This window comes from Eubalaena glacialis, chromosome 4 (assembly GCF_028564815.1).
Source record: "Eubalaena glacialis isolate mEubGla1 chromosome 4, mEubGla1.1.hap2.+ XY, whole genome shotgun sequence".
NCBI lineage: Eukaryota > Metazoa > Chordata > Mammalia > Artiodactyla > Balaenidae > Eubalaena > Eubalaena glacialis.
In genome coordinates, this window is record NC_083719.1 from 12172720 (window position 1) to 12198892 (window position 26173).

Consider the following 26173-nt stretch of genomic DNA (forward strand, 5'->3'; position numbering starts at 1 on the left):
ACTGTGTTCCTAGGACTGTGAACCGCCATCTACCCAGGTTCTGTCCCCACGGACTTTTTTGGAATGTTTTTGGGAGTATGCCTCTTATACTGATGCAGTTGTCATAGGAACTTGGAGTGTCCCATTACTCTACTGGTATGAATCAAAAGATAAGGAAAAGAATGGCGTGTGAGGGAGTGGGGAGGGCAGGGAGGCGGGGGAAGGGAGAAGGTAGGGGAGCAAGCTCATGTGAGAGAGTGTGAAATGGGTTTTAATTTCGACTTAAATTTAGGTGAGACTATGGATTTTTTTTTTTCCTGTCTATAATGGTCTCACTTTATTTTTAGAAATATTTTATTACAAAATTTTTGAAGTGTAGTCAGTCGCTTTACAATATTGTGTTCATTTCAGGTATACAGCAAAATTATTCGGTTATGTATTTTTTTTCAGATTACTTTCCATTGTTGATTATTACAAGATATTGAATGTAGTTCCTTGTGCTAGTAAATCTTTGTTGCTGATCTATTTTATGTATAGTAGTTTGTATCTGCTAATCCCAAACTCCTAATTTATCCCTGCCCCCAACCCCCTTCCCTTTGGTAACCATAAATTTGTTTTCTATGTTTGTGAGTCTGTTTCGGTTTTGTATATAGATTCATTTGTATTATTTTTAGATTCCACATATAAGTGATATCATATAATGTTTGTCTTTATCTGACTTACTTCACTTAGTAGGATGATCTCTAGGTCCATCAGTGTTGCTGCAGATGGCAATATTCCTTCATTTTTATGGCTGAGTAATATTCCATTGTGTGTATGTACCACATGTTCTTAACCCAGTTTGTCTGTTGATGGTCACTCAGGTTGTTTCCATGTCTTGGCTATTGTTAATTGTGCTGTTATGAACATTGGGGGAGATGTATATTTTTTAATTAAAGTTTTCATTTTTCACTGGATAGATGCCCAGGAGTGGGATTGCTGGGTCGTATGGTAGTTCTACTTTTAGTTTTTAGAGGAACCTCCATACTGTTCTCCATAGAGGCTGCACCAGTTTACATTCACACCAACAGTGTAGGAGGGTTCCCTTTTCTCCACACCCTCTCAGGCATTTATTATTTGTAGACTTTTTGATAATGGCCATTCTGACCGGCGTGAGGTGATACCTCATTGTAGTTTTGATATGCATTTCTTTAATAATTAGTGATGTTGAACATCTTTTCATCTGCCTGTTGCCAGCTGTATGTCTTCTTTGGAGAGATGTCTATTTAGGTCTTCTGTCCTTTTTTTTTGATTCGGTTGTTTGTTTTTTTGATATTGAGTGGTATGAGCTGTTTGTATATTTTGGATATTAACCCCTGTCAGTCACATCATTTGCAAATATTTTCTCCCATTCTGTAGGTTGTCTTTTCGGTTTCTTGATGGTTTTCTTTGCTGTGCAAAAGCTTTTAAGTTGGATTAGGTCCCATTTGTTTAGGGTTTTAAAAAATTTTTTTTATTGGAGTATAGTTACTTTACAATGTTGTGTTAGTTTCTGCTGTACAGCAAAGTGAATCAACCATATGTATAATATACATATATCTCCTCCATCCCAGATTTCCTTCCCATTTAGGTCACCACAGGGCACTGAGTTCCCTGTGCTATACAGTAGATCCTCACTAGTTATGTGTTTTATACATAGTAGTGTATATATGTCAATCCCAATCTCCCAGTTCATCCCACCACCGTTTTGCTTTTGTTTCTTTTGCCTTGGGAGATTGATCTAAGAAAATATTGCTATAATTTATGTCAGAGAATGTTTTGCCTCTGTTCTCTTCTCGGAGTTTTATGGTGTCATGTTTTACATTTAAGTCTTTAAACCATTTTGAGTTTATTTTTGTATGTAGTGTGAAGGGAGGCTATGGATTTTTAACCCATGTTTATGAACACTCTGACTTCTGTTTTTTCTTTATTGCAGATGTGCTTTCTATATATTTCCTGTGTACTCAGAGGTTGAGATATAATAAAGTTAATAATTTTTATTTCTTCATCGAGGACATTCTTAAGAGAAACTGGCTCTTTTGTTTGAACAGCTAGAACGTGGAGAGGAAGAATACGTGACTCCTAGCACTGCCTTGACTTGTGCTAAGAGCCAGCAGTGTCCACCGTGGCCTGTGCGCCACCAGCTGAAAAAGATAGACAAGTCTCAGTATTACTAGATTTTACCCCACAGACCCCGCCAGAAGGGTGCCAGGGATCCCCGGGGGCGGGTGGACCACACCTGAGAACTTCTGAGGTAGCTCAGGGGCCTGGGACAAGTTCAGGGGAATAAACTGGGACATTCAAAAACTCCTGCTATCACCAGCGTGCCGGTGGAGGTGGTGTCAGCTCCTGTGACCCCAGAGTCCGCGTGACTGCTGTTCACTGCTCTGCGCGTGCTGCTGGGGTTCTGTCCCTGCTGTTTAGTGGCCCTAACAGTTACTAGACAGCATGTGAGATCAGTTAACGCACAAAAGACCAGAGAAATGGGCAGGACGGTCATTGCTCTTCTCCTAAAGAGAAGGCAAGATGCAAAACCGTGGACACAAAAGAAAAAGTTTGAAGGTTTTTGAGGTTGAACCCTGTGCGTGAATAGTCAGTCTGCTCTGTTAAGGTACCAGGGAGGGTGAGGACCACGGGTGAGACCTAAGCTCTTTCTGTAATGATCTCTCGTCCGCCAGCTCCCTGGGCACAAGTGCTGGCCAGCCAGGCGGTGGGTGGAGGGAGGTGCCCCGCAGGCAGCAGGAGGACGGAAGCAGAATCGGCCTTGCCCAGCAGGACTCAGACCAGAAAAAGTGGTGTGAATTGCGTGGTTTCAGCCTGTCCTTTCTTTCTCTGTAGTGAAGAAGTCTGCAAGCGAGGATTCACGGTGATCGTGGACATGCGTGGGTCCAAGTGGGACTCCATCAAGCCTCTGCTGAAGATATTACAGGAGTCCTTCCCCTGCTGCATTCACGTTGCACTGATAATCAAGCCAGACAACTTTTGGCAGAAACAGAGGACTAATTTTGGCAGTTCTAAATTTGAATTTGAGGTAACTTCCCTGTGTAGCCAGACCAACTAAACCAGTAGGTGTGGTTTATTAAAAGCTTTTCCGTCATCATTTTAGGCTGGTTATAGATTTTTAAAAACCACGTATTCAACAAGAACTGCATATCTGACGTACATATGACATGCAAAATTAGTTATTGTGTAAAATAACACAATTAGGCTTGTTTCTCGCCTTATCCCAGTGGGTGTTTTGCCCATGGAGGGTTTAGGTTCCAGGCCTCTTGTTTCTGGGTAATGGGGCTACTGGGGTGTAAAGCATGTGTCCTAGAAAGAGAAGCCTGTTTCCTTTTACTTCACGGGATAAAATAGCTTTACTGTTTAGTGCAAGCGGCTTTAGGTGGCTTCAGAGTCATCATCGTTACCTCAGCCTTGGAAGTAAGGGAATGTTAGGGAGAAATGCCCAACTTCACATTTCCTGAGGAAAATGTGTGGGAGAGACGGACTTTTCATCGTGTCCTGGAGAGGACGGTGTGCCATGTATTTTCACACATCAGGTCTCTCGTTTATGAAAAGGGAGAGGTTCCTTGAAAACCTGTGTGGGGCTCTGGATTCAATTAGCACACAAGGTCGTTGCCTTTCAGATAGTGTGTAAAACAGACCTCAACCCGCTGACGTACTCTCCTTTCCCCTGGAAACTGCTCTCCTTAAGCTACCAGGGTTCTGACAAGGCTTTGATGCAATTGGTTTCATCAGATGATTATGGGGAGAAAGTATTCTGGCCAGCTGGCAACTTGATTCGTGCCATATTCTGTAATAAAATTTAAGTATTTTCTAACAATAAATTATAATAATTTTTAGTTGAATAGATCACTTCTTCTAGCCACTTTGCCCAAACATTAGGTTTCAGTGAATGTATTCACGTATTTCAAGGTTAACAACAATAATAGTATTAAACATACCACACAATATTAATTCTTAAGCTTTATGTTACATGTTACACTTTTCAGTGTCTTTTCATGGGTACATTACTTGCATTTTAAAATTTCTCAATCCATGGTGCTGATTTGCAACCTGAAATCTGAATTTAGTTTTAATTTGAATTTGAAACTGCACCCAAGAGGTTTAGATGAAAGGTGAAACCAGTAAGCCTTTATCTTCACACACAAGTAGAAGTGATTTTGGAGGACAGTTTTTTGGGTATTATATTAGTTATTCTCTTGGCATAGAATGTAAAGTGTGTTGTATTTAATGATACACGTTTTAAGCAGAAATAACGATGTGGTGGTACAACGTATGCAGGTTTTTGCTTGTCTAATTGTGATCTTTCCCTCTGGGCCTTTAGAAGTTTCCTGCACTGGCTTTTCTATTGAACTTGTCTGTACATTATCACGAGCTTCTGTCTGTGAAGTGATTGTCTCCATGGACATTATTAAAGTCTGGGCAGACGAGACAGGGATGAACCTACAGTCACACTTCAGGCAAAAGTGCTGGAGTAGGAGCTGCCCCTCTTTCTCGCTCTGCTGCCTTTTGCCATTTCTTATGCCAAACAGCATAGAGATACAGTTGTAGGTTTCTCTAAGGCTGGAGGTGACAGAGGTGGGGCTAAACGAGCCTTTCTCTGTTTTATCTTTTGGTTCTAGGCCACACATCTTTCTCCTTTTCCTTTGTCTTCATATTTAACTCCCCCCGCCTCACCCCCAGTTATGTTTTCCTTGAGGCATAATACTAATATTAACTCTGCGTCATCTTCTGATAGGATGAGATGAAGATGTCTTGCTCAGGTTGTAATTGACTAAAACTTTGTCTCTGTTAGATTGGAATGTAGTCGATGATGTTATTGAATACAACACTTGTACTGCTCAGAATCGCTGCCGATTATTGCAGTGAATGAAGCATTCCCTCTCTCCAACCTTGAGAGAAGAGCTTCTGCCAGCTTTCTTGCTAACCCTTGTGTATTTTCTACATTTTTAAAAAGCCATTCATATTCTAATATGCCTAAGATAGTGGGTTAATTTCCGCATTCTTGGAAAGAAATCTAATTTCTTTAGCTGTCCTGAAATTCATATGATTCTATAATTTTGGGTATTGCAACTAACATATACGTGTTGCTCTAATGGATTTGTCGTTCACTGACTGTACTAATGCCTCTTTCATTTACATTTGTTTTTATGGGGCCAGAACAAGGTATGTTATGTTTTCTATAAATGGATTACTTGCTTTAAGTTTGAAAATCTGTGATGAAGCATTGCAAACTGCATTATGATTAAGACCGTATAAGATTGGTTCATCTTCTCATACATGATTTTTTTTCCCCTTAAGACAAATATGGTCTCTTTAGAAGGCCTTACCAAAGTAGTTGACCCTTCTCAGCTAACGCCCGAATTTGACGGCTGCCTGGAATACAACCATGAAGAATGGATTGAAATCCGAGTTGCTTTTGAAGACTACATTAGCAATGCCACCCACATGCTGTCTCGACTGGAGGAACTTCAGGACATCCTAGCTAAGAAGGAGTTGCCTCAGGATTTGGAGGGGGCTCGGAATATGATCGAGGAACATTCCCAGCTGAAGAAGAAGGTGATTAAGGCCCCCATAGAGGACTTGGATTTAGAGGGACAGAAGCTGCTGCAGAGGATTCAGAGCAGTGACAGCTTTCCCAAGAAGAACTCGGGGTCAGGCAACGCAGACCTGCAGAGCCTCTTACCCAAGGTGTCCGCCATGCTGGACAGGCTGCATTCAACGCGGCAGCACCTGCATCAGATGTGGCACGTGAGGAAGCTAAAGCTGGACCAGTGCTTTCAGCTGAGGCTGTTTGAACAGGATGCTGAGAAGGTAAAAGACGGGGGAGGGACGCTAAAGTGCGCCACGGAGGGAGGCTTCCTGGATCCTTGGGTCTCAGCAGCTGAGGCTGGTTTGGTCAGGAGAAAGGGCAGAATGAAAGGGCTGGGGAAGGGTAAGCTACGCGCATGGCGTCGGGGGGAGACCAGCAGTGTCGGTTCAGAGATCAACCCTCAGTCTGCTTTCCAGTGCTACTCACTGTGCAATGCAGAGCTCTTCTAGAAACTGAGAGTTGCTAATTACTAATAGTTTGGTTTAGAATGCCTGTAAGATAGACGAGAATATTTTCAATTAAAAGAGTGAAAACTTTGTAGGATATATTATTGAAAGCAGTAGTTGTCCATGTGAGTATTTTTCTGATAACTGCTCTTCCACTCATAAAAGCCAGTGCGAAAACACCCTTCAGATCTACTATTGAGTATGTTTTTACAATAAAAGGCGAGTAATGAATTAAAAATTATAGCTTCTGGGAAATAGAGGCAGTAATTACTTATGGTTTCATGTTTCCTTATCGTGCTCCAGTCAAACCAACTGGCCAAAGTGAGCTCTTGTCTGTCTCAGCAACGTGAAAGCAGGACACTTATTTACAGGAATACGTTGCAAGCCGTGAACATGAGTGAATTGATCCCTCTTAATTTGAGCTCACTGAATTTTTTTTCATGGACAGGAAAATTTTTTGTAAAGTTAAAAAACATTAAAAATCTTTGATATGAAAGGACCTTTTGAAAGGTGACAATCCGCCACTATTTTCCAGTAATATTATTTGGTAAGCTTTTAACCTCTCTTTATGTTTAAAGTACAGCTGACCCTTGAACAACATGGGGGTAGGGATGCTGACTCTTCATGCAGTTGAAAATCCAGACTGCTCTCTCTGCCTCCAGGACAAAGGAATTGATAAATGACTCACCCGAGGACAGCAAGCTGAAACAGTTTGGATAGAATCAGAACTCCAACTCTAGTTCTTTTGATTCCATATATCGTGATCTCTAGTTGAACACAACTTTTCCCCACACTTAGTTAATTTAAAGATGTGTAAAATGAAAATACAGGTACTCATTTGTTGAAAAGTATCTGCATATGAGTAGACCTGTGCAGTTCAAACCCGTGTTGTTCAAGGTTCAACTGTAGTGCCTTGTCAAAGACGCTAGAAAATCTTCCTTTCAATTACTAGACAAACAGGTGACTGTCCCTGGAAGTCTCATTCACATCACAGAAGCAGTGCTAATTGATAATCATTTCTTTTTCCTTAAATGTTTTCCTGGGAACAGTGAAATTAACATCCTTTTCCGGGTAGCATCTGTATTGAATCTTAAGAGAGACGTCATTGTTAAAGTTTTCCCCATTTCTTTTTATTTTTACGGTAAATTTTATTGTTTGCATTTGCACAGGGATTTTTTTTTTTTTTTTATTCTTGCACTAAAGGGCATAATCTTTTAGTCATTGGAATTGCTGTCAGTAATCTGTGGTCACAGCAAAGCCCATCCAGAAACCTGTAAGTTTGTAACTTCACCTAACAGGTCTTTTTTTTTTTGCAGAGCAGTGTGCCTAATTATGTAGTTCAGTATAGCAGAGAGACGGGGTTGAGAGTCAGAAGATTAGAGTTTTAATTAGCCTGGGGGATTTGAATACCTCTCTTTACTTATCTGCTCCTTAGTCCCTCATCTGTCAAAGGAACGCACTAGATAAGATTTTCTTGTAGCTCCTGCAAGTTCAGAGCTGCTGACTGGTTAGAAGTCAAGAATCTTCTGGGCCCTGGCGCCTGAGAGGTTGTCAGAGGAAAGACGCCGCTCTTTCTTGGTTCAGTCCTGTGCTGGGAGCCGCGTCCGTCATTTCTTTTTCTGGAGTGATTCCAGCTTGTCTTTCTTCATTCTGGTAGATGTTTGACTGGATCACGCACAACAAGGGCCTGTTTCTGAACAGCTACACTGAGATTGGGACCAGCCATCCTCATGCAATGGAGCTTCAGACACAGCACAACCACTTTGCCATGAACTGCATGGTAAGATCCTGTGGGAACAGAGGTATCCTGCCTGTGAAAGTATAAAACGGGAGGTATTTACACAGATCATTCCCAGCACACTGCCAGGAGCCCATGCAGGGGCTTCTGACAGTTCAGCGGCAGCGGCTGACCTCCAGGTGCGGGAAGTTCTCTGTGGGAGCAGTGTTTACGTAGCTTGTTTTAAGTTTTAAGCAAACAAAAGCGAAAACAAGCAAACAGACAAACCAGTGAAACTCGAACCAATTACTTGGCCAGTTCCACGTGCATGGTTTTGAGGCTGGCTTCTGTGCTGTACCTCCTGGGAGCCCGCTGGGGCTCCACAAGAGCTTTTCAGAGGCTGAGTGAGTCTCCCGAAGCAACCCACTGTCAGCTTGCCGGCTGCCTGCCCTTCATGGTGAAGAAATGAGCCAGCCTGCTGCTTGCCTCAAGGGCGTCCTTCATTTCTCCTCAAACATGAGCGTTCCTCCCAAGATGCACGGAAGGAGTCGGGTCTGGACGTCAGCCGTGCCTGGAATCCTTTGGCTCCCTTTGATGCCCTGGGCCTGTTGTGATTAGACAGGGGTTGCTGTGAGACTACAGTGCAAACAAACACCCCAAAAGAACCCAACAATGAATTTTAAATAACAGTCTTACTGCATTTTTGGAGTTAATATAACTGCAGTAAAGCTATATGTTGTTCTGTAGGGTATATGGTTACTTCTCTAGAGAGTTATTCTAGAAATTTTCACCTTAGAGACAGAGTTTTGGTGTGGATTTTGAGCCAGAATTATGAGAATTCACCCTCTTAGCCTTGTAACGTGCGTTAAAGAGCATTGAAACGATATGAAGACAGGGTCTTGGTTTAAATTAGTTCAGTAAGATGCCATTTAATTAAAGTTCAGTCCACAAAGTGCTCCACTTTGGGTAGTTTCAAAGATAAGACTCAGCGATAAAATGTTTGTAATAGACACTATCCCAAAAGTTTGATACTGTTCTTGAGTTTGAGGTAAGAGAATTTTGGGGTTAAATGATTCAGCCTGGGGAGAGGTGAGGAGAACGCAAATGTGGGCCTTTGGGGGAAGCATCTTAGAAGAATTTCTTCCTAAAAAAATTCCTATCAATTTTTCAAAATATTCTGAAACTTCTACTAATGGTGAAAGGCACATTCAGCCCACCATATCACATACTTTAAAAACTCGAAATGTTAAAATATATTTTGTAAAAACTAGAAATGACCAGAAAGGGTCCTTTTCCTCCCCCAGCATTACTGTGACACATGTAGGAATCAGCAGAAGAGGAAGCATGTGTGGAAGACAGGCGCGCGTGTTATGAATGTAGAGGTTTTTAATTCTGACTCTTGTTGACCGCATGACCTTGGGCAGTCTGTTTAATCTCTTTGAGCCTCGGTTTCCTAATCTCTAAAGTGGGGATAATCTCTGCCTAACAGGGTGTTACATTATTTTACTTACTCTGTATGTGTAAGACACTAAGCAGAGTGCTGAACACAAAGTAAATACTTGATAAATGGTAGTTATTATCAGTGATGTTATCATCTAATTAAAAATACTGTTAGTATTTTTAGTATATTATAGTAAGAAACTCTTAAAAGTATGGGTGATTTTTTTTTTAGGTTTAAGTATATTTTCTATTTTTCTATGATACACTTTTATCACTTCTCAAAGTAAAAATTTTAACTCAGAAAGGATGTGGTAACCCTGTGCATGGCGTGGTGACAGCTGTTGGGAGCGCGTTCCAATCCTACCAGCCCCTGGTTTTCAACACCTCCCTGAGTCCTCAGTATCTGTCTAGGACATTTATTTATGCAGAACCCGGGGGCCTCTTAACCTTCAGCCCTTTCTTGTGCTATCTACAGTGTTTTAAACATTTTTTGACAAAGAAAATGAAAGTACTAGATATCAGTAAGCAAAGTTGATAATCTTTTAAGAAAGCATTTTAAGGGACAGCAACAGTCGGCTCATTCTCCTATCACAGGTATGTTTAGAGGCTGTGACGTAAGAGTCTAGGTGGAGGTACTTCTAACGTAGGGAATTGTACGTTTGTACGTTGCCATGCTTGTGTACGCACTCATTTGGGCTGTGTGCCACGTGGTTCCTTCCTCCTGCAGTAGGAGACAGAGGTATGGACGAGGCATAAAGCATAGAGCAGTCCTCTGTGTGTGGAGCACAGTCTGTTTGAGGGGATGAAAGTAATCCAGGGCCCTGAAACAGCATCAAGGTGGGAAGGACTCCCCTCCGTGGGCCCCACAGTGGAGCCATCCAAATGGGCAGCTCTTCTCCGGATGCTAACAGAGGGCATCTGCTGATGTTCTTCCCAACAGACCTTTTGGGAAGATTTTCGTCTTTAAGGATACAGAGAAAGCAAAACTTGGTGAATGTGGTCACCTGTCACCAGAGAGGGAGAATGCATATGAGAAGGGCAGGCACTGCTCTTGACCTAGAGGACGCTAGTTAGAACGTTAATGCCACATGAGGCAGTGAGGCCAGTTCCCCATGGACTGCGGCCCTGACTGACTGTCACAGCCTCACAGAGTACCCCCTCCCTGCCGCTGCAGACACCCGGACGTGTGGTAGCTGATTTGAGCCTGCAGCCCAGAGAAGTACCTCCGAGACTGGCGTCTGGCTTTCTAAACCCAGATAAAGGCGACTCCACCTAGTTTAGGTTTAGGTCAGAAATGGAGGAAAGGAATGAGTAAATGAAGGTACAGAGGCAGAACGACAAGTGCATTCTCTAGGACGCTTACTTGGGTGGGCTGGAGACTCGGTGACAGTGACAAGGCTCATGGAGGGGTCCAAGTGTGAGCCAGTGGGAGATTGGCCTGGAGGACCATGGCAGGAAGGAGAAAAACTGTAGAGGGGTTTGGGCAGGTTGGATAATTAGATTTGATTTAGGGGCAAGAATCGGAGGAGCCAAAGATGAGTCTACGGTTTGGGGAGACCCATTGCAAGGTGCAGTGTTGTGATGCATCACAAAATAATAAATAATAAATACATGAAGAACGACAACCTGGGATTTGTTGAAGGTGTGCATTGATCACTCTGCCTTTGCTGCAGCGCGACCCTTAAAGAGGATTGAAGGTGGGAAGGGAAATACCATAGTGAGAACTCCTTTTGCAAGAAAAATGCTTTTTTTTAAAAAAACCTTGCACCTTATTTTGCAGCAAGCTAGTGGACTTGAAGACAGAGATTGCAACACAGTAGAAAAGTGTGATTTAAAGTTTGAACACAGCACTGTTCTGTTCGTACCCCAGTTCCTATTCCTTGGTGAATGTGAATCCATTTACAGATTTTCTATTGGCACCAGAAAGATGACTTGGGCTTATGTAGAAAGGAGAGCTTGTTTTCACACAAAATAGCCTCTGGTGGCTAAGTACATAGTTTGTAGTTTCTGGCTTCTAGTTGCAAACTGCAGTGGTGGGTTCCTGCAGTTCTGGGTAACGGCTTGCCATCTGGACCCTTTTCAGGATTTGAGGCCAAGAAGCGAGTCATAGCGCATTTGTGTGCACCCACTTGTGTGTGTGACTGCTTTGTGCCTGACGGTATCCCTCCCAGCTAGCTGAGCTGTAATTTTGCAGTTTTAAAAATAGAAACTAAAACCACTGCCTATGGCTTATGGAAATCCAAATAGCAAAACACATGTCCTGTTACCCCCCAGCTGATTCTGCTGTTAAAATGTAACTTTTCAGCAAGCGCTCTCCACGTTTCTTGGAAAGACGGCCCGTGCGCCTTCCCCTGACCAGCCCCCCTTTCTGCCCCCCTCGCAGAACGTGTACGTGAACATAAACCGCATCATGTCGGTGGCCAACCGCCTGGTGGAGTCGGGCCACTACGCCTCCCAGCAGATCAAGCAGATCGCCGGTCAGCTGGAGCAGGAGTGGAAGGCGTTCGCGGCCGCCCTGGACGAGCGCAGCACCTTGCTGGACATGTCGTCCGTCTTCCACCAGAAGGCCGAGAAGGTCAGTGCCTGGGACCCACCACCGCCCACCCCCACCCCCCCACCCCGGAGCCCTGTGTTCGCACGGCAGAGCCCGGGAGGACGCTGGGGCCCTGAAGTCCACGGCTGCGCTCAGTACCCAGCCCCTCAGCCCGCTGTGCGACCTCAGGCACGCTGTTCCACCTCCTCGTCCCGTACTTTCCTCATTTGTAAAGTGGAGATAAAAGTATGGACTTGAGGGGCCGTTTCATGGTGTAATGAGATCATTCATATTAGCTGCCTTGCACAGGGCCTGGTATGCTGTAGGGACTCGTAAGTGACGACTGCTGTTCTTTATCCCCTCCTGTCCCTCCTCCTCCTCCTCCTCCTCCTCCTCCTCATCACTTGAGAATTCCACTTAGGATGCTTTGGCAGCAAGTAACAGAAAGCTTGACTCTCAGGTTTAGACATCAGGGGTTGTTGAGTTCTTTTCTCACAACACTGGGAATTGCAAAGTATAGGGAGTTCCAGCCGCACAGTGGTATCAGGCTGGGTGGGCTCCTGGCTGGGCCTGGCCGTCCCCTTGGGGTGCCAGGTGTGTGCTGCAGCTCCTAGCGCCGGCCCCTCTACTATGGTGTCCCATGCGTGCAGGATAGCGGTGTCGTGTCCTCTCACTTTCTCGGGGCAACAGTGTTTTCAGAAGGTCCCTCCAGCCCAGCCCGCTTCCCTGCAGTCCCCTCGGCCAGGAGGGGGGTGCCTGCCCACACCCTGGCTTCAGGGGGCGCGGGGAAGGGCAGGTCTGGGTTCTCAGCCTCCCCGGCAGGGGAAAGCCTCTGCCAGCCAGGGCTGCGGTGGGAAAGTGGCTTTGGGATATGGTTTCCAGTGTCCCTCACAGTTACTACGTCATTTGTATGGATTCGGCTTCATGTCAGCTTCATCTGCTGATGTGCTGGTCACAGTACCTTATTTCAGAGGTAGCGTGTGATGTGTGCCCTTAACGCTCCCCACGTGCCCACAGATAGGCACACCTGCTTCAGTGAACACGCTTGGAAAACAGCGAAAGGAAAGTGAATTGCCGTGACTCAGGTGCTAGTGGTGGAAGCCTGGGTGGTGAAACACCTTTTCAAGACATAGAGGAAGAAAGCTCAGGAACTTCGGGCCACTAGGAAGACACAAGTGGTTGCCTTAATTGAAAGGAAGAACACTACTAGAGCTTCCTCAGGGATAGTTATGGGAGGAAACCTACATTCATAGGGATTTGCACTGACGCTTCTAAGAAGGAAAGAGTATCCCTTTAATCTAGAAACAGTCTCTGTTGAGGAGTGAAGGCAACAAGGGAAGGTAGAGGCCCCAGCTTGCCTGGCATCTTGGCAAGGCAGCTGGAATGTTGCACAAGGTGCTAATTATGAGTGATCTCAACTCTAGAAACCTTTAAAGTGTGAAGCAATTGAGGAAACAGAGTGGGATAGAAAGAGGAGAAAATCTTAATAGTCTCATGTGAAAGCTGTGAGTAGGGACTTGCAGGTTTCAGTGGTCAGATTTTTCTGCTAACTTTATGCATTTCGGTAGTTTGATGATAAAGGAGAAACAAAGCCCCCCACCCAGAAACAGTTTGAATTAAAGTAAGAGGAGCCCCCTTCAGCCTAAAGCAGCGCTGTCTACACTTCTCTGTGGCCACCTCTGGTCCCTGTCATTGTCAAGGTCGTGGTGTGTTGTTCATTGGACATTATCGTGGGTGGGAGAAGAGCTGTGTGGCCCCTGCTCGTGTGCCATCTGGAATGGTAACATATAGTGTGGGCTGCAGCCACCCCCTGGGCCTGGAGGTGTGTGAGTTGCTTGTGGGCCCCTAGAAAGGTCCTTTAAGATGATGTGAATAAAGCTGAACAAGGACAGGCTGCTTGGGGGAATAATGGATAGTCTGAAGCATAATAACACATAGGGAAAATCTCTCTAACCATGGCAGGTTTCAGAATTGCAAATAAACCCAGAAGATTAATTGCTGCTCTGACCTACCTGAAAATAATGTAGAAATGTGGGTGCCATGGGGTGTTTTCCCCCCAGTGTTTTATTATAAAAATTTTTAGACATGCAGCAAAGTTGAAAGAGCCTGAGGTGTTTTTATTTGGATAAAATAATGGCTGTCATTTATGGATTTGAAGGAAATGCAACTAGATGGATACATTGTGAAACAGAATTTCGTGGGACCCTGTGTAAGCTCTAACAGTGCTTGCAGTCGCTGCATATCAGTGGCCAGAGAAGATGCCAAACATGACCTTAGGGACAGAGTGGGCAGGTGAGAAAGGCCGGCATCTCTCACGGGCCCGGACTGAGGCGGTGTGGCCTGCACCCGGCAACCGAAATGTCTGGACGGGACCGACCGTAGGTCGGCTTCCGAAAGTGTTTCCTTACCCTCGAGTGCAGGTGTAATGTGTATCTTCCCCTCCAGTGACATTCAGATGCGTGGAAGAAGATCACACCTGCTAAGCAGTTGTCCTCTTCCCAGGAGAGGGATCTCCGAATAGGTTAACTTCGTTCCCTTTTTAAATGCTCTGTCTTCTAGTTATGCTTCAGCTGTTCTCATAAACTCAGTAGGGAAAGGACCAGAACCTGGACATCATAAATAAGGTTTCCATCACAGCCACCCCTTTGACCCTCATCCAGTTCTCATTAAGAATTTAAATCTGATTACGGTGACAGAGGGCTCAACTCTGTGACCCTGTGGTTAATGGTGTCACTGAAGGAAGCAGCCTTCCCGGAAGGATGGCAGCTTGGCTTTGGAGGGGTGTGTGCTGCGTGCCCAGCCTGCCCCTCTGTCTCTGTGGGCGCTCTTCTGTTGGTGTTCGTTTGTGGGTTTTCTTTTCTTCTTTTTTAATTTTTGAATTTTATTTTATTTATTTTTTTATACAGCAGGTTCTTATTAGTCACAAATTTTATACACATCAGTGTATATATGTCAATCCCAATCTCCCAATTCATCTCCCCCACCCCCCACTTTCCCCCCTTGGTGTCCATACGTTTGTTCTCTACATCTGTATCTCAATTTCTGCTCTGCAAACTGGTTCATCTGTACCATTTTTCTAGATTCCACATATATGCGTTAATATACAATATTTGTTTTTCTCTTTCTGACTTACTTCACCCTGTATGACAGTCTCTAGATCCATCCACGTCTCAACAAATGACCCAATTTCGTTCCTTTTTATGGCTGAGTAATATTCCATTGTATATATGTACCACATTTTGCTTTATCCATTCATCTGTCGATGGGCATTTAGGTTGCTTCCGTGACCTGGCTATTGTAAATAGTGCTGCAATGAACATTGGGGTGCATGGGTCTTTTTGAATTATGGTTTTCTCTGGGTATATGCCCAGTAGTGGGATTGCTGGATCATATGGTAATTCTATATTTAGTTTTTTCAGGAACCTCCATACTGTTCTCCATAGTGGCTGTATCAATTTACATTCCCACCAACAGTGCAGGAGGGTTCCCTTTTCTCCACACCCTCTCCAGCATTTGTTGTTTGTAAATTTTCTGATGATGCCCATTCTAACTGGTGTGAGGTGATACCTCATTGTAGTTTTGATTTGCATTTCTCTAATAATTAGTGATGTTGAGCATCTTTTCATGTGCTTCTTGGCCATCTGTATGTCTTCTTTGGAGAAATGTCTATTTAGGTCTTCTGCCCATTTTTGGATTGAGTTGTTTGCTTCTTTAATATTGAGCTGCATGAGCTGTTTATATATTTTGGAGATTAATCCTTTGTCCCTTGATTCGTTTGCAAATATCTTCTCCCATTCTGAGGGTTGTCTTTTCGTCTTGTTTATGGTTTCCTTTGCTGTGCGAAAGCTTTTAAGTTTCATTAGGTCCCATTTGTTTATTTTTGTTTTTATTTCCATTACTCTAGGAGGTGGATCAAAAAAGATCTTGCTGTGATTTATGTCAAAGAGTGTTCTTCCTATGTTTTCCTCTAAGGGTTTTATAGTGTCTGGTCTTACATTTAGGTCTCAAATCCATTTTGAGTTTATTTTTGTGTATGGTGTTAGGGAGTGTTCTAATTTCATTCTTTTACATGTAGCTGTCCAGTTTTCCCAGCACCATTTATTAAAGAGACTGTCTTTTCTCCATTGTATATCCTTGCCTCCTTTGTCATAGATTAGTTGACCGTGGTGTGTGGGTTTATCTCTGGGCTTTCTATCTTGTTCCATTGATCTATGTTTCTGTTTTTGTGCCAGTACCATATTGTCTTGATTACTGTAGCTTTGTAGTATAGTCTGAAGTCAGGGAGTCTGATTCCTCCAGCTCCATTTTTTTCCCTCAAGACTGCTGTGGCTATTCAGGGTCTTTTCTGTCTCCATACAAATTATAAGATTTTTTGTTCTAGTTCCGTAAAAAATGCCATTGGTAATTTGATAGGGATTGCATTGAATCTGTAGATTGCTTTGGGTAGTGTAGTCATTTTCACAATATTGATTCTTCGAATCCAAGAACATGGTATATCTCTCCATCTGTTGGTATCATCTTTAATTTCTTTCATCAGTGTCTTACACTTTTCTGCATACAGGTCTTTTGTCTCCCTAGGTAGGTTTATTCCTAGGTATTTTATTCTTTTTGTTGCAATGGCAAATGAGAGTGTTTCCTTAATTTCTCTTTCAGATTTTTCATCATTAGTGTGTAGGAATGCAAGAGATTTCTGTGCATTAATTTTGTATCCTGCAACTTTACCAAATGCATTGATTAGCTCTAGTAGTTTTCTGGTGGCATCTTTAGGATTCTCTATGTATAGTATCATGTCATCTGCAAACAGTGACAGTTTTACTTCTTCTTTTCCAATTTGGATTCCTTTTATTTCTTTTTCTTCTCTGATTGCCATGGCTAGGACTTCCAGAACTATGTTGAATAATAGTGGTGAGAGTGGACATCCTTGTCTTGTTCCTGATCTTAGAGGAAATGCTTTCAGTTTTTCACCATTGAGAATGATGTTTGCTGTGGGTTTGTCGTATATAGCCTTTATTATGTTGAGGTAGGTTCCCTCTCTGCCCACTTTCTGGAGAGTTTTTATCCTAAATGGGTGTTGAATTTTGTCAAAAGCTTTTTCTGCATCTATTGATATGATCATATGGTTTTTATTCTTCAATTTGTTAATATGGTGTATCACAGTGTTTGATTTGCGTATATTGAAGAATCCTTGCATCCCTGGGATGAATCCCACTTGATCATGGTGTATGATCCTTTTAATGTGCTGTTGGATTCTGTTTGCTAGTATTTTGTTGAGGATTTTTGCATCTATATTCATCAGTGATATTGGTCTGTAATTTTCTTTTTTTGTAGTATCTTTGTCTGGTTTTGGTATCAGGGTGATGGTGGCCTCATAGAATGAGTTTGTGAGTGTTCCTTCCTCCTCAATTTTTTGGAAGAGTTTGAGAAGGATGGGTGTTAGCTCTTCTCTAAATGTTTGATAGAATTCACCTGTGAAGCCATCTGGTCCTGGACTTTTGTTTGTTGGAAGATTTTTAATCACAGTTTCAATTTCATTACTTGTGATTGGTCTGTTCATATTTTCTATTTCTTCCTGGTTCAGTCTTGGAAGGTTATACCTTTCTAAGAATTTGTCCATTTCTTCCAGGTGGTCCATTTTATTGGCATAGAGTTGCTTGTAGTAGTCTCTTAGGATGATTTGTATTTCTGCCGTGTCTGTTGTACGTTCTCCTTTTTCATTTCTAATTTTATTGATTTGAGTCCTCTCTCTCTTTTTCTTGATGAGTGTGGCTAATGGTTTATCAATTTTGTTTATCTTCTCAAAGAACCAGCTTTTACTTTTATTGATCTTTGCTATTGTTTTCTTTGTTTCTATTTCATTTATTTCTGCTCTGATCTTTATGATTTCTTTCCTCCTACTAACTTTGGGTGGTGTAAGGTTAGATTGTTTATTTGAGATGTTTCTTGTTTCTTGAGGTAGGACTGTATTGCTATAAACTTCCCTCTTAGAACTGCTTTTGCTGCCTCCCATAGGTTTTTCTTTTTTTTTTTTTAATGTTAAACCTCAGTTTACTAGAGTTAGTTTCTTGACACATTAACTCATTTTTATTATAGAAGAGGGACAGTGAATCTCAGTTGGCTTACAAGCTAGGAGATCACTTTGAATTCTGCATTTCTTAACTGCTAACAGATATAGCACTGGCACAAAAGAAGTAGTTTTAAGCTTGTTTGCATAGTTCTTTTTTTTTTTTACAATAAACATAAAGTATTTATTTTTTACTTTATAGGAACTCCACAAGTTAAGGTCCCATTGTTCTTTTGCTGTGATTGTTGTTACTATTGATGTTGCTGTTTTCTGTCTTTGCTGGTTCTTTCTAATCTACCATTTGTCATTATTGGCATATGATGATCTCATGGTCACAAGATGGTTGCTGTAAAACCAAGTATCATATTCTCACAGAACAAGGAGGAAGCAGAAAAAGAGTCCAAATGGTCATTTTCCTAATGCATATTTATCTTTTTTCAGAGAAAAGTATCATTCTCATAAGCACAATAACAGCCTTCCCCTAATTACTCATTTGCCAAAACAGATTGATATGACCATTCATAAGACAATTCATGGCAAAGAGGGATATGATAATGATTGTCTTAGCCTAACAAGGATTTATCCACTAAAGCTGAATGCTTCACTCCTCAAAAAAATCATAAAGTTCTATGAGCAAGGAAGAACTACTACTAAGTGACTGTTAAGTAAACCATCAGAGTTGTTTGTCTAGGACCATATGATTCTTTTTTTCCATTGGAAATGGAATTCATTGCCTCCCATAGGTTTTTGATCATCATGTTTTCATTGTCATTTGTGTCTAGGTAATTTTTGATTTCTTCTTTTATTTCTTCACTGAACTCTTGGCTATTTAGTAACATATTGTTTAGCCTCCATGTGTTTGTGTTTTTTACGTTTTTTTCCCGGTAGTTCGTTTCTAATCTCATAGCGTTGTGGTCAGAAAAGATGCTTGATATGATTTCAATTTTCTTAAATTTACTGAGGCTTGATTTGTGACCCAAGATGTGATCTATCCTGGAGAATGTTCCATGTGCACTTGAGAAGAAAGCGTAACCTGCTGTTTTTGGATGGAATGTCCTATAAATATCAGTTAAGTCCATCATGTTTAATGTATCATTTACAGCTTGTGTTTCCTTAGTTATTTTCATTCTGGATGATCTGTTCTTTGGTGAAAGTGGGGTGTTAAAAGTCCCTTACTATGATTGTGTTACTGTCGGTTTCCCCTTTTATGGCTGTTAGCATTTGCCTTATGTATTGAGGTGCTCCTATGTTGGGTGCATAAATATTTACAATTGTTATAACTTCTTTTTGGATTGATCCCTTGATCATTATGTAGTGTCCTTCTTTGTCTCTTGTAATAGTCTTTATTTTAAAGTCTATTTTGTCTGATATGAGTATTGCTACTCCAGCTTTCTTTTGATTTCCATTTGCATGGAATATCTTTTTCTATCCCCTCACTTTCAGTCTGTATGTGTCCCTAGGTCTGAAGTGGGTCTCTTGTAGACAGCATATACATGGGTCTTGTTTTTGTATCCATTCAGCAAGCCTGTGTCTTTTGGTTGGAGCATTTAATCCATTCACGTTTAAGGTAATTATCGATATGTATGTTCCTATCACCATTTTCTTAATCGTTTTGGGTTTCTTTTTGTAGGTCCTTTTCTTCTCTTGTGTTTCCCACTTAGAGAAGTTCCTTTAGCATTTATTGTAGAGCTGGTTTGGTGGTGCTGAATTCTCTTAGCTTTTGCTTGTCTGTAAAGCTTTTGATTTCTCCATCGAATCTGAATGAGATCCTTGCCAGGTAGCGTAATCTTGGTTGTAGGTTCCTCCCTTTCATCACTTTAAGTATATCATGCCGCTCCCTTCCGGCTTGTAGGGTTTCTGCTGAGAAATCAGCTGTTAACTGTATGTGAGTTCCCTTCTATGTTATTTGTTGTTTTTCCCTTGCCGCTTTCAATAATTTTTCTTTGTCTTTAATTTTTGCCAATTTGATTACTATGTGTCTTGGCATGTTTCTCCTTGGGTTTATCCTGTATGGGACTCTCTGCGCTTCCTGGACTTGGGTGGCTATTTCCTTTCCCATGTTAAGGAAGTTTTTGACTATAATCTCTTCAAATGTTTTCTCTGGTCCTTTCTCTCTCTCTTCTCCTTCTGGGACCCCTATAATGCGAATGTTGTTGCGTTTAATGTTGTCCCAGAGGTCTCTTAGGCTGTCTTCATTTCTTTTCATTGTTTATTCTGTTCTGCAGCAGTGAATTCCACCATTCTATCTTCCAGGTCACTTATCCATTCTTCTGCCTCAGTTATTCTGCTGTTGATTCCTTCTAGTGTAGTTTTCCTTTCAGTTATTGTATTGTTCATCTTTGTTTGTTTGTTCTTTAATTCTTCTAGGTCTTTGTTAAACATTTCTTGTATCGTCTCGATCTTTGCCTCCATTCTTTTTCCGATGTCCTGGATCATCTTCACTATCATCATTCTGAATTCTTTTTCTGGAAGGTTGCCTATCTCTACTTCATTTAGTTGTTTTTCTGGGGTCTTATCTTGTTCCTTCGTCTGGTACATAGCCCTGTGCCTTTTCATCTTGTCTATCTTTCTGTGAATGTGGTTTTTGTTCCACAGGCTACAGGATTGTAGTTCTTCTTGCTTCTGCTGTCTGCCTTCTGGTGGATGAGGCTATCTAAGAGGCTTGTGCAAGTTTCCTGATGGAAGGGACTGGTGGTGGGTAGAGCTGACTGTTGCTCTGTTGGGCAGAGCTCAGTAAAACTTTAATCTGCTTGACTGCTGATGGGTGGGGCTGGGTTCCCTCCCTGTTGGTTGTTTGGCCTGAGGCAACCGAACACTGGAGACTACTTGGGCTCTTTGGTGGGGCTAATGGTGGACTCTGGGAGGGCTCACGCCAAGGAGTACTTCCCAGAACTTCTGCTGCAAGTGTCCTTGTCCCTGCCAGTGTCCTTGGCCACAGCCTCCCCCCGCCTCTGCAGGAGACCCTCCAACACTAGCAGGTAGGTCTGGTTCAGTCTCCCCTGGGGTCACTGCTCCTTCCCCTGGGTCCCGTTGGACACACTACTTTGTTTGTGCCCTCCAAGAGTGGAGTCTCTGTTTCCCCCAGTCCTGTCGAAGTCCTGCAATCAAATCCCAGTAGCCTTCAAAGTCTGATTCTGTAGGAATTCCTCCTCCCGTTGCCAGACCCCCAGGTTGGGAAGCCTGACGTGGGGCTCAGAACCTTCACTCCAGTGGGTGGACTTCTGTGGTATAAGCGTTCTCCAGTTTGTGAGTCACCCACCCAGCGTTTATGGGATTTGATTTTACTGTGATTGCGCCCCTCGTACCGTCTCATTGTGCTTCTCCTTTGTCTTTGGATGTGGGGTGTCTTTTTTGGTGAGTTCCAGTGTCTTCCTGTCGATGATTGTCCAGCAGCTAGTTGTGATTCTGGTGTTATTGCAAGAGGGAGTGAGAGCACGTCCTTCTACTCCGCCATCTTGGTTCAGGGCCCTTATAAAGACTGAAACCCAGTCTTGTATTAGCTCAGTCCTTTTAGAATCCAATCATTCCCTTACAATTTCTTCATCCTTTGGAGGTGTTTCCTCCTTTTTCTTCCTTTCCAGGTATTTGCTTTGAGTGAGAGACCAACAATTTCAGCAGTTATAATCTCTTCACATCTTACTCGTGTTTGTTTGTGGTTTTATAAACACAAATCTTGGGGTTAAAACTAGATGAGAATGACGTTTCGTAGACTATGCTTCCAGAGATGTCTCGGCCATTCATTCTCTCCCAACCTCGTCCCCAGTGAGGGTGTGCACAGGATCAGAATGTCAGTTTGCAGAAATGGAGACACGACCACAAGGTTACTGATTTCACCAGTAGACAGTGTCTTCGGCTCCAGCCTCCATTTTGTTTGGTCATGTGTTATATCCCTTTATATTAAGAAACTTCATAGCAAACTTGTTAGAATTACCTTTTTATAAATCAAAGAATTAAAGTGACTTGATTTACTACGCCTTAAAATCTCCAGTTTTCACTATTTAAAAAAATTATTAGAGCTGCACTGTCCAGTATGTTAGCCAGTCACCACATGTGGCTGTTGAAATTACTTAAAGTTAAATAAAATTTATTAATAAAATAATTTAAAAATAGAATTAGGGACTTCCCTGGTGGTGCAGTGGTTAAGAATCCACCTGCCAATGCAGGGGACTCAGGTTCGAGCCCTGGTCCCGGAAGATCCCACATGCTGCGGAGCTGCAAGCCCGTGCGCCACAACTACTGAGCCTGCGAGCCACAACTACTGAGCCCATGTGCCACAACTACTGAAGCCCACGCGCCTAGAGCCCGTGCTCCGCAACAAAGAGAAGCCACCGCAATGAGAAGCCCACGCACCGCAACGAAGACCCAACAGAGCCAAAAATAAATACATAAATAAATAAATTTATAAAAAAAAAAGAAGTAAACTTCACCTCCTTAGTCACAGTATCCACATTTCAGATGCTCAGTAGCAGCGTGTGGTGGTGGCCTCAGCAGCACAGATGGGCGTTTCCATCACTGCAGAAGTTCTGTCAGTGCTGATAATGGTTTACCTTCAGAGTGAGCCATAAATCTGATCACCTCATTTTATCCATGACTGTAAGGGCCTCTATAATCAGATAATAGCCAAAAACAAAGTAACCAGGACTTGTATAGCTCTTTGAAATTTACAAAGCCCTTTAAAACAAAATCCCATTTCATCCTTAAATCAGCCCAGTGAAGGACATGGGACTGATGGTGTTAATGTCCTTATATTCCGTTTGGGGAGTGATTTGCCCAAGCTGGGACTTTCTTCAAGGTCTAGGAGAGTCTTTTGCTCCTGACATGACAGCACACTGTTTCACAAACAAAGCACTTAGATTTATTTTCTTATAAAATTTCACGTTCCATAAAAAATTTTAGAAGTAACATTTACTTTGAATGTATCATAGTTATCATCTGGATAATTTTATCATATGTCTGGGTTGAAATTTAGAGGAAAATATTACAAATACTGGGTCAGTATTCCCTTTTGAGTTTTTAAGGCAAGTAATACACATGTAATTTTTCCCATTTTAATGTCATTTCACTTTATTAAAAGCATAGGTCTAATTCTTGGCTTGTAGTAAAACAAAAACAAGATTCTCAATGTAGTAGAAAGGGATTAGAATATATATCTGTATATATGAAAGAAAAAGATACTAATGAAAACAGGTGGAAGGTACTTAGAGTGATCATTGGCATATTTTGGTTCAGATTGAACCTGTCTTCTCCAGGTTACTGTGTTGGAGCTATCAGACCTAGATTCACAAGTAGAAAATGCATGATCCCTCCTGTGACTTTGCTGGGCCGAGAAGGGAGCCCATCTCCCTTAAAGGAACTAGGAGAGTAAGTGTGTTTATTAATACTCAGGGAGTAGAAATGATGAAAAAAAAAGAAAAAGTAGGGTAATATCTCCTAGGAATGAAAGCAGAAAATGAGGAAATTAGAAAGGAAACTCTGAAGTTTGAATTCATATATGTATTATATGTATAAAATTCAACCAGTCTTAATTTTTCCAAAGAGGAGAAAATCCCCCGAAATAAGTATTTTAAACATTTACCTTTTAGGAAGTTTCTGTCCCTTTGTCTCCTGAATCGGTGTAACCACCTGTGCTCAGCTGATGCTCCTGGTGGGCATGAAGTTCACTAGGTTGGGTGATCCCAGCAAATTGGAAGCCTCTGCTCTCAGCAGATGGAGAGCAGTGGTGGAATAAATGCTGCTGAAAATAAGTTTGCTAATTAATTATTCAGGCTCTCCTTTTAAAGCTTTTGTATTAATCCCTCTTCCCTTGTCTGCCTGCCTCACTTTTGCAAACCGGTCATCTTCTACTCAGCAGCCCTGAAGTGACCATTCTACTGAGCATCAGAATCCCCAGCTCTGAAGCCGGTTCCTCGTTTGAATCCAGAGAAGCATTGAATTCCCTTGCACTCTCCTGCCTCTACCCCCAGGCTGGCCAGACACATTTTGGTCCACATTTGAGCGTTTAAAGCATCAGAGACTCAACTGGTGCTCTGATCTCGCTAGAGTACAGCAGCCACTTTCTGTTGTCCTTCAGGAAGTGTCAGGCTCTGTGCTGGACATTCCCTTGGTGTTCCAAGCCCAAAACATATTTGTCAGGATGGTAAGAGAGGTGTGTGTGTGTGTGTGTGTGTGTGTGTGTGTGTGTGTAGTGGGTGTGTAGTAAAGTGGTCAGAGAGGTTTCTAAGCAAACACACCAGCGTCCCTCCCCCTCCCATATTCGCAGGGCACATTATATTAATAGGCTCTAGGAGGTTCTATTCTATAGGTACCTGTTGAACTTGGACAGCAAACTTGATTCTGGGATGCTTTTTCTTTGTGGAATGCCTGTTAACGTCCTCTTCCTTGGCCCTCCAGATAGGGATTGCTGCTCTGGCTCCGATCTCTTTTGGGTGTGGAGCCTTTCAGAAAGCATTCAGGGACTGGAGCTTGCCCTTTAGAGTCTAAGGTTGCCATCTCATAAATAAAAGACAAAAATTGTGCTGGTGCAAAAGTCCCTGTAAAGCCATGGCCAGGTTTATTTCTGTCATTGGGGTATTTTAATCGAGTGAATTTAGATGTGCAGAGTCCTTGTTCCACAAGATTCCTGTGTTACAAGCTATTCTGCCCTATGTTTTTAGAACTGGGCTATGTTTCTGCAGGTAAATATAATCAATACTTCTCTGGATACTTTAAGAAATTATAAGGAAGTTAAGTAACTACAGGCATACATAAAACTGCTCGAATGTTTCTCTTTACCGATAGCTTCAAAAACTGGGGTTGAATATATTTTAGTGGTCTTTTTGGTACAGTAATATATTAGTCTGACACTTCTGCTTATTGTGAAGTGTTGTGTAACCAAAACTTGTTTTCACCTTGTTACATCAGAAGCATTTTATCCTCTCCTTAAGAATATGTTCACCTCTGCTTTGTTTTGGGTGTTTTGTAGTGGCCATTGTGCAGGAGCAATTGATTGCTGACTTGACCTGGTGATTTATTAATGTTGATGGTTAACCTCAGTCAATTTCGTATTTGAAAAAGGTTTACAGTAATTTAAGAGTCGGCGTTAAACGCAGTAATGGAAGAAGATGGAGTGAAATAGAAATCAAGAATGCTTATAATCATCAACTTGACCTAATTGGCATTTGTAGAACACTCCATCCAAGAAATACTTAGAAATATGCCTAAGTAGTCATAAGTGTATTCATGCAGAGGGGGAGAGGTATAAAGAATTTTATTACTACCTCCATTGCCATGGTGATGTTAGGAGGAACTGTGGAGGAGGGCACTGAGGACCCTCCCCTGGGCCTGCATCAGTTCAGTCATGTTTGAAGCCATCAGAAACCACATGCTATCAGATGACACGTAATGCCCCGGGAATTAGTTTCGAGCCCTAGGATTTGCATACAGGTGTGTTTTTGAGCCAATACATTAATAATAAAGGGATTTTTATGAACAATTATTATTCAGGTGACTTGTCTATTTTAAGTTCCTAAAAATGTCATAAGTACCTGGGAGGTTATTCTCATATATATTTTAAGAGAATTATAGTACGTTTCTTATCTGGCGGGTCAGTTACCCTGTTTTAAATAGTCACCCTCTGCATTGCTTGATGAGTAGAAAGACGGCGAGGAACGAGAGTACGAGAGGTGAACCCCAGGGAAATAAGTCGATGTCTGTTTGGCGTAATTGAAGTGGCGTCTTTAATTGGGCCTTCTGCTGCTTGCCTGTGACGCTTAACCGCCTTGCATGCTGGTAGGACCTCCCTAGGGAATTTGGCAGTGATTTCTCAGCTATTGATGAGTCCTGGGATGTAGAAGACAGGGTAGGTAGCAGCAGCGACCCAGGACGGCAGCCTGCAGCCCAGACTCTCCTCGTTTACGTGCCAAGTGGGAAGAGCCCAGTGATTCCGCAGCCTCCCTTCCATTCAGTGGGCACAGCTGAGGAGTTTCGGCCCCGTTCACTTGGTCTCCTTTGATTCCTGTGTGTATTTGCTTTTGGAAAGGTAGACAAATGGACCCCCTGCTCTTCCTAATGATAGGTAGATGATTTCAGGAATCTTCCGTTGCCATTTTAACGTAAGAGGAAAGCAGGAGGGCTGGACTACGGCTCCAGGCGTAGCAGGAGGCTGAGGGGGGCAGGTGGACGAGGCATCTGTGCTTCCCATGGCTAGCAGCGCAGAGCGGTTGGAAACACAGATTCACACGCGCAACGGGAGAGTGAACCAGGATGCCCCAAACCGCTAATGCAGGGCAGAGGTGCTCCCAGGGGTGACCGCAGAGCCACCCGAGGCTGTCATTTCAAATGCAGCTTCGTGGGCCCAGCCCCAGTTCTGCCAGAACCTAAGCTGGGGGAGGGGGAGGGGGGG

General features: G+C 42.6%; 1 protein-coding gene across 4 annotated transcripts in view; it reads left to right on the forward strand.

Moving 5' to 3' along the window:
• TRIO (trio Rho guanine nucleotide exchange factor) overlaps positions 1-26173 on the forward strand; it is a 370516-nt gene that overhangs the window by 150124 nt on the left and 194219 nt on the right. For all 4 annotated transcript variants that reach the window (XM_061189136.1, XM_061189139.1, XM_061189138.1 and 1 more), the window contains exons 4-7: positions 2836-3028; positions 5305-5817; positions 7700-7822; positions 11583-11774. In XM_061189136.1, the coding sequence (XP_061045119.1) occupies positions 2836-3028; positions 5305-5817; positions 7700-7822; positions 11583-11774 (1021 nt within the window). The remainder of the gene's footprint in view (positions 1-2835; positions 3029-5304; positions 5818-7699; positions 7823-11582; positions 11775-26173) is intronic.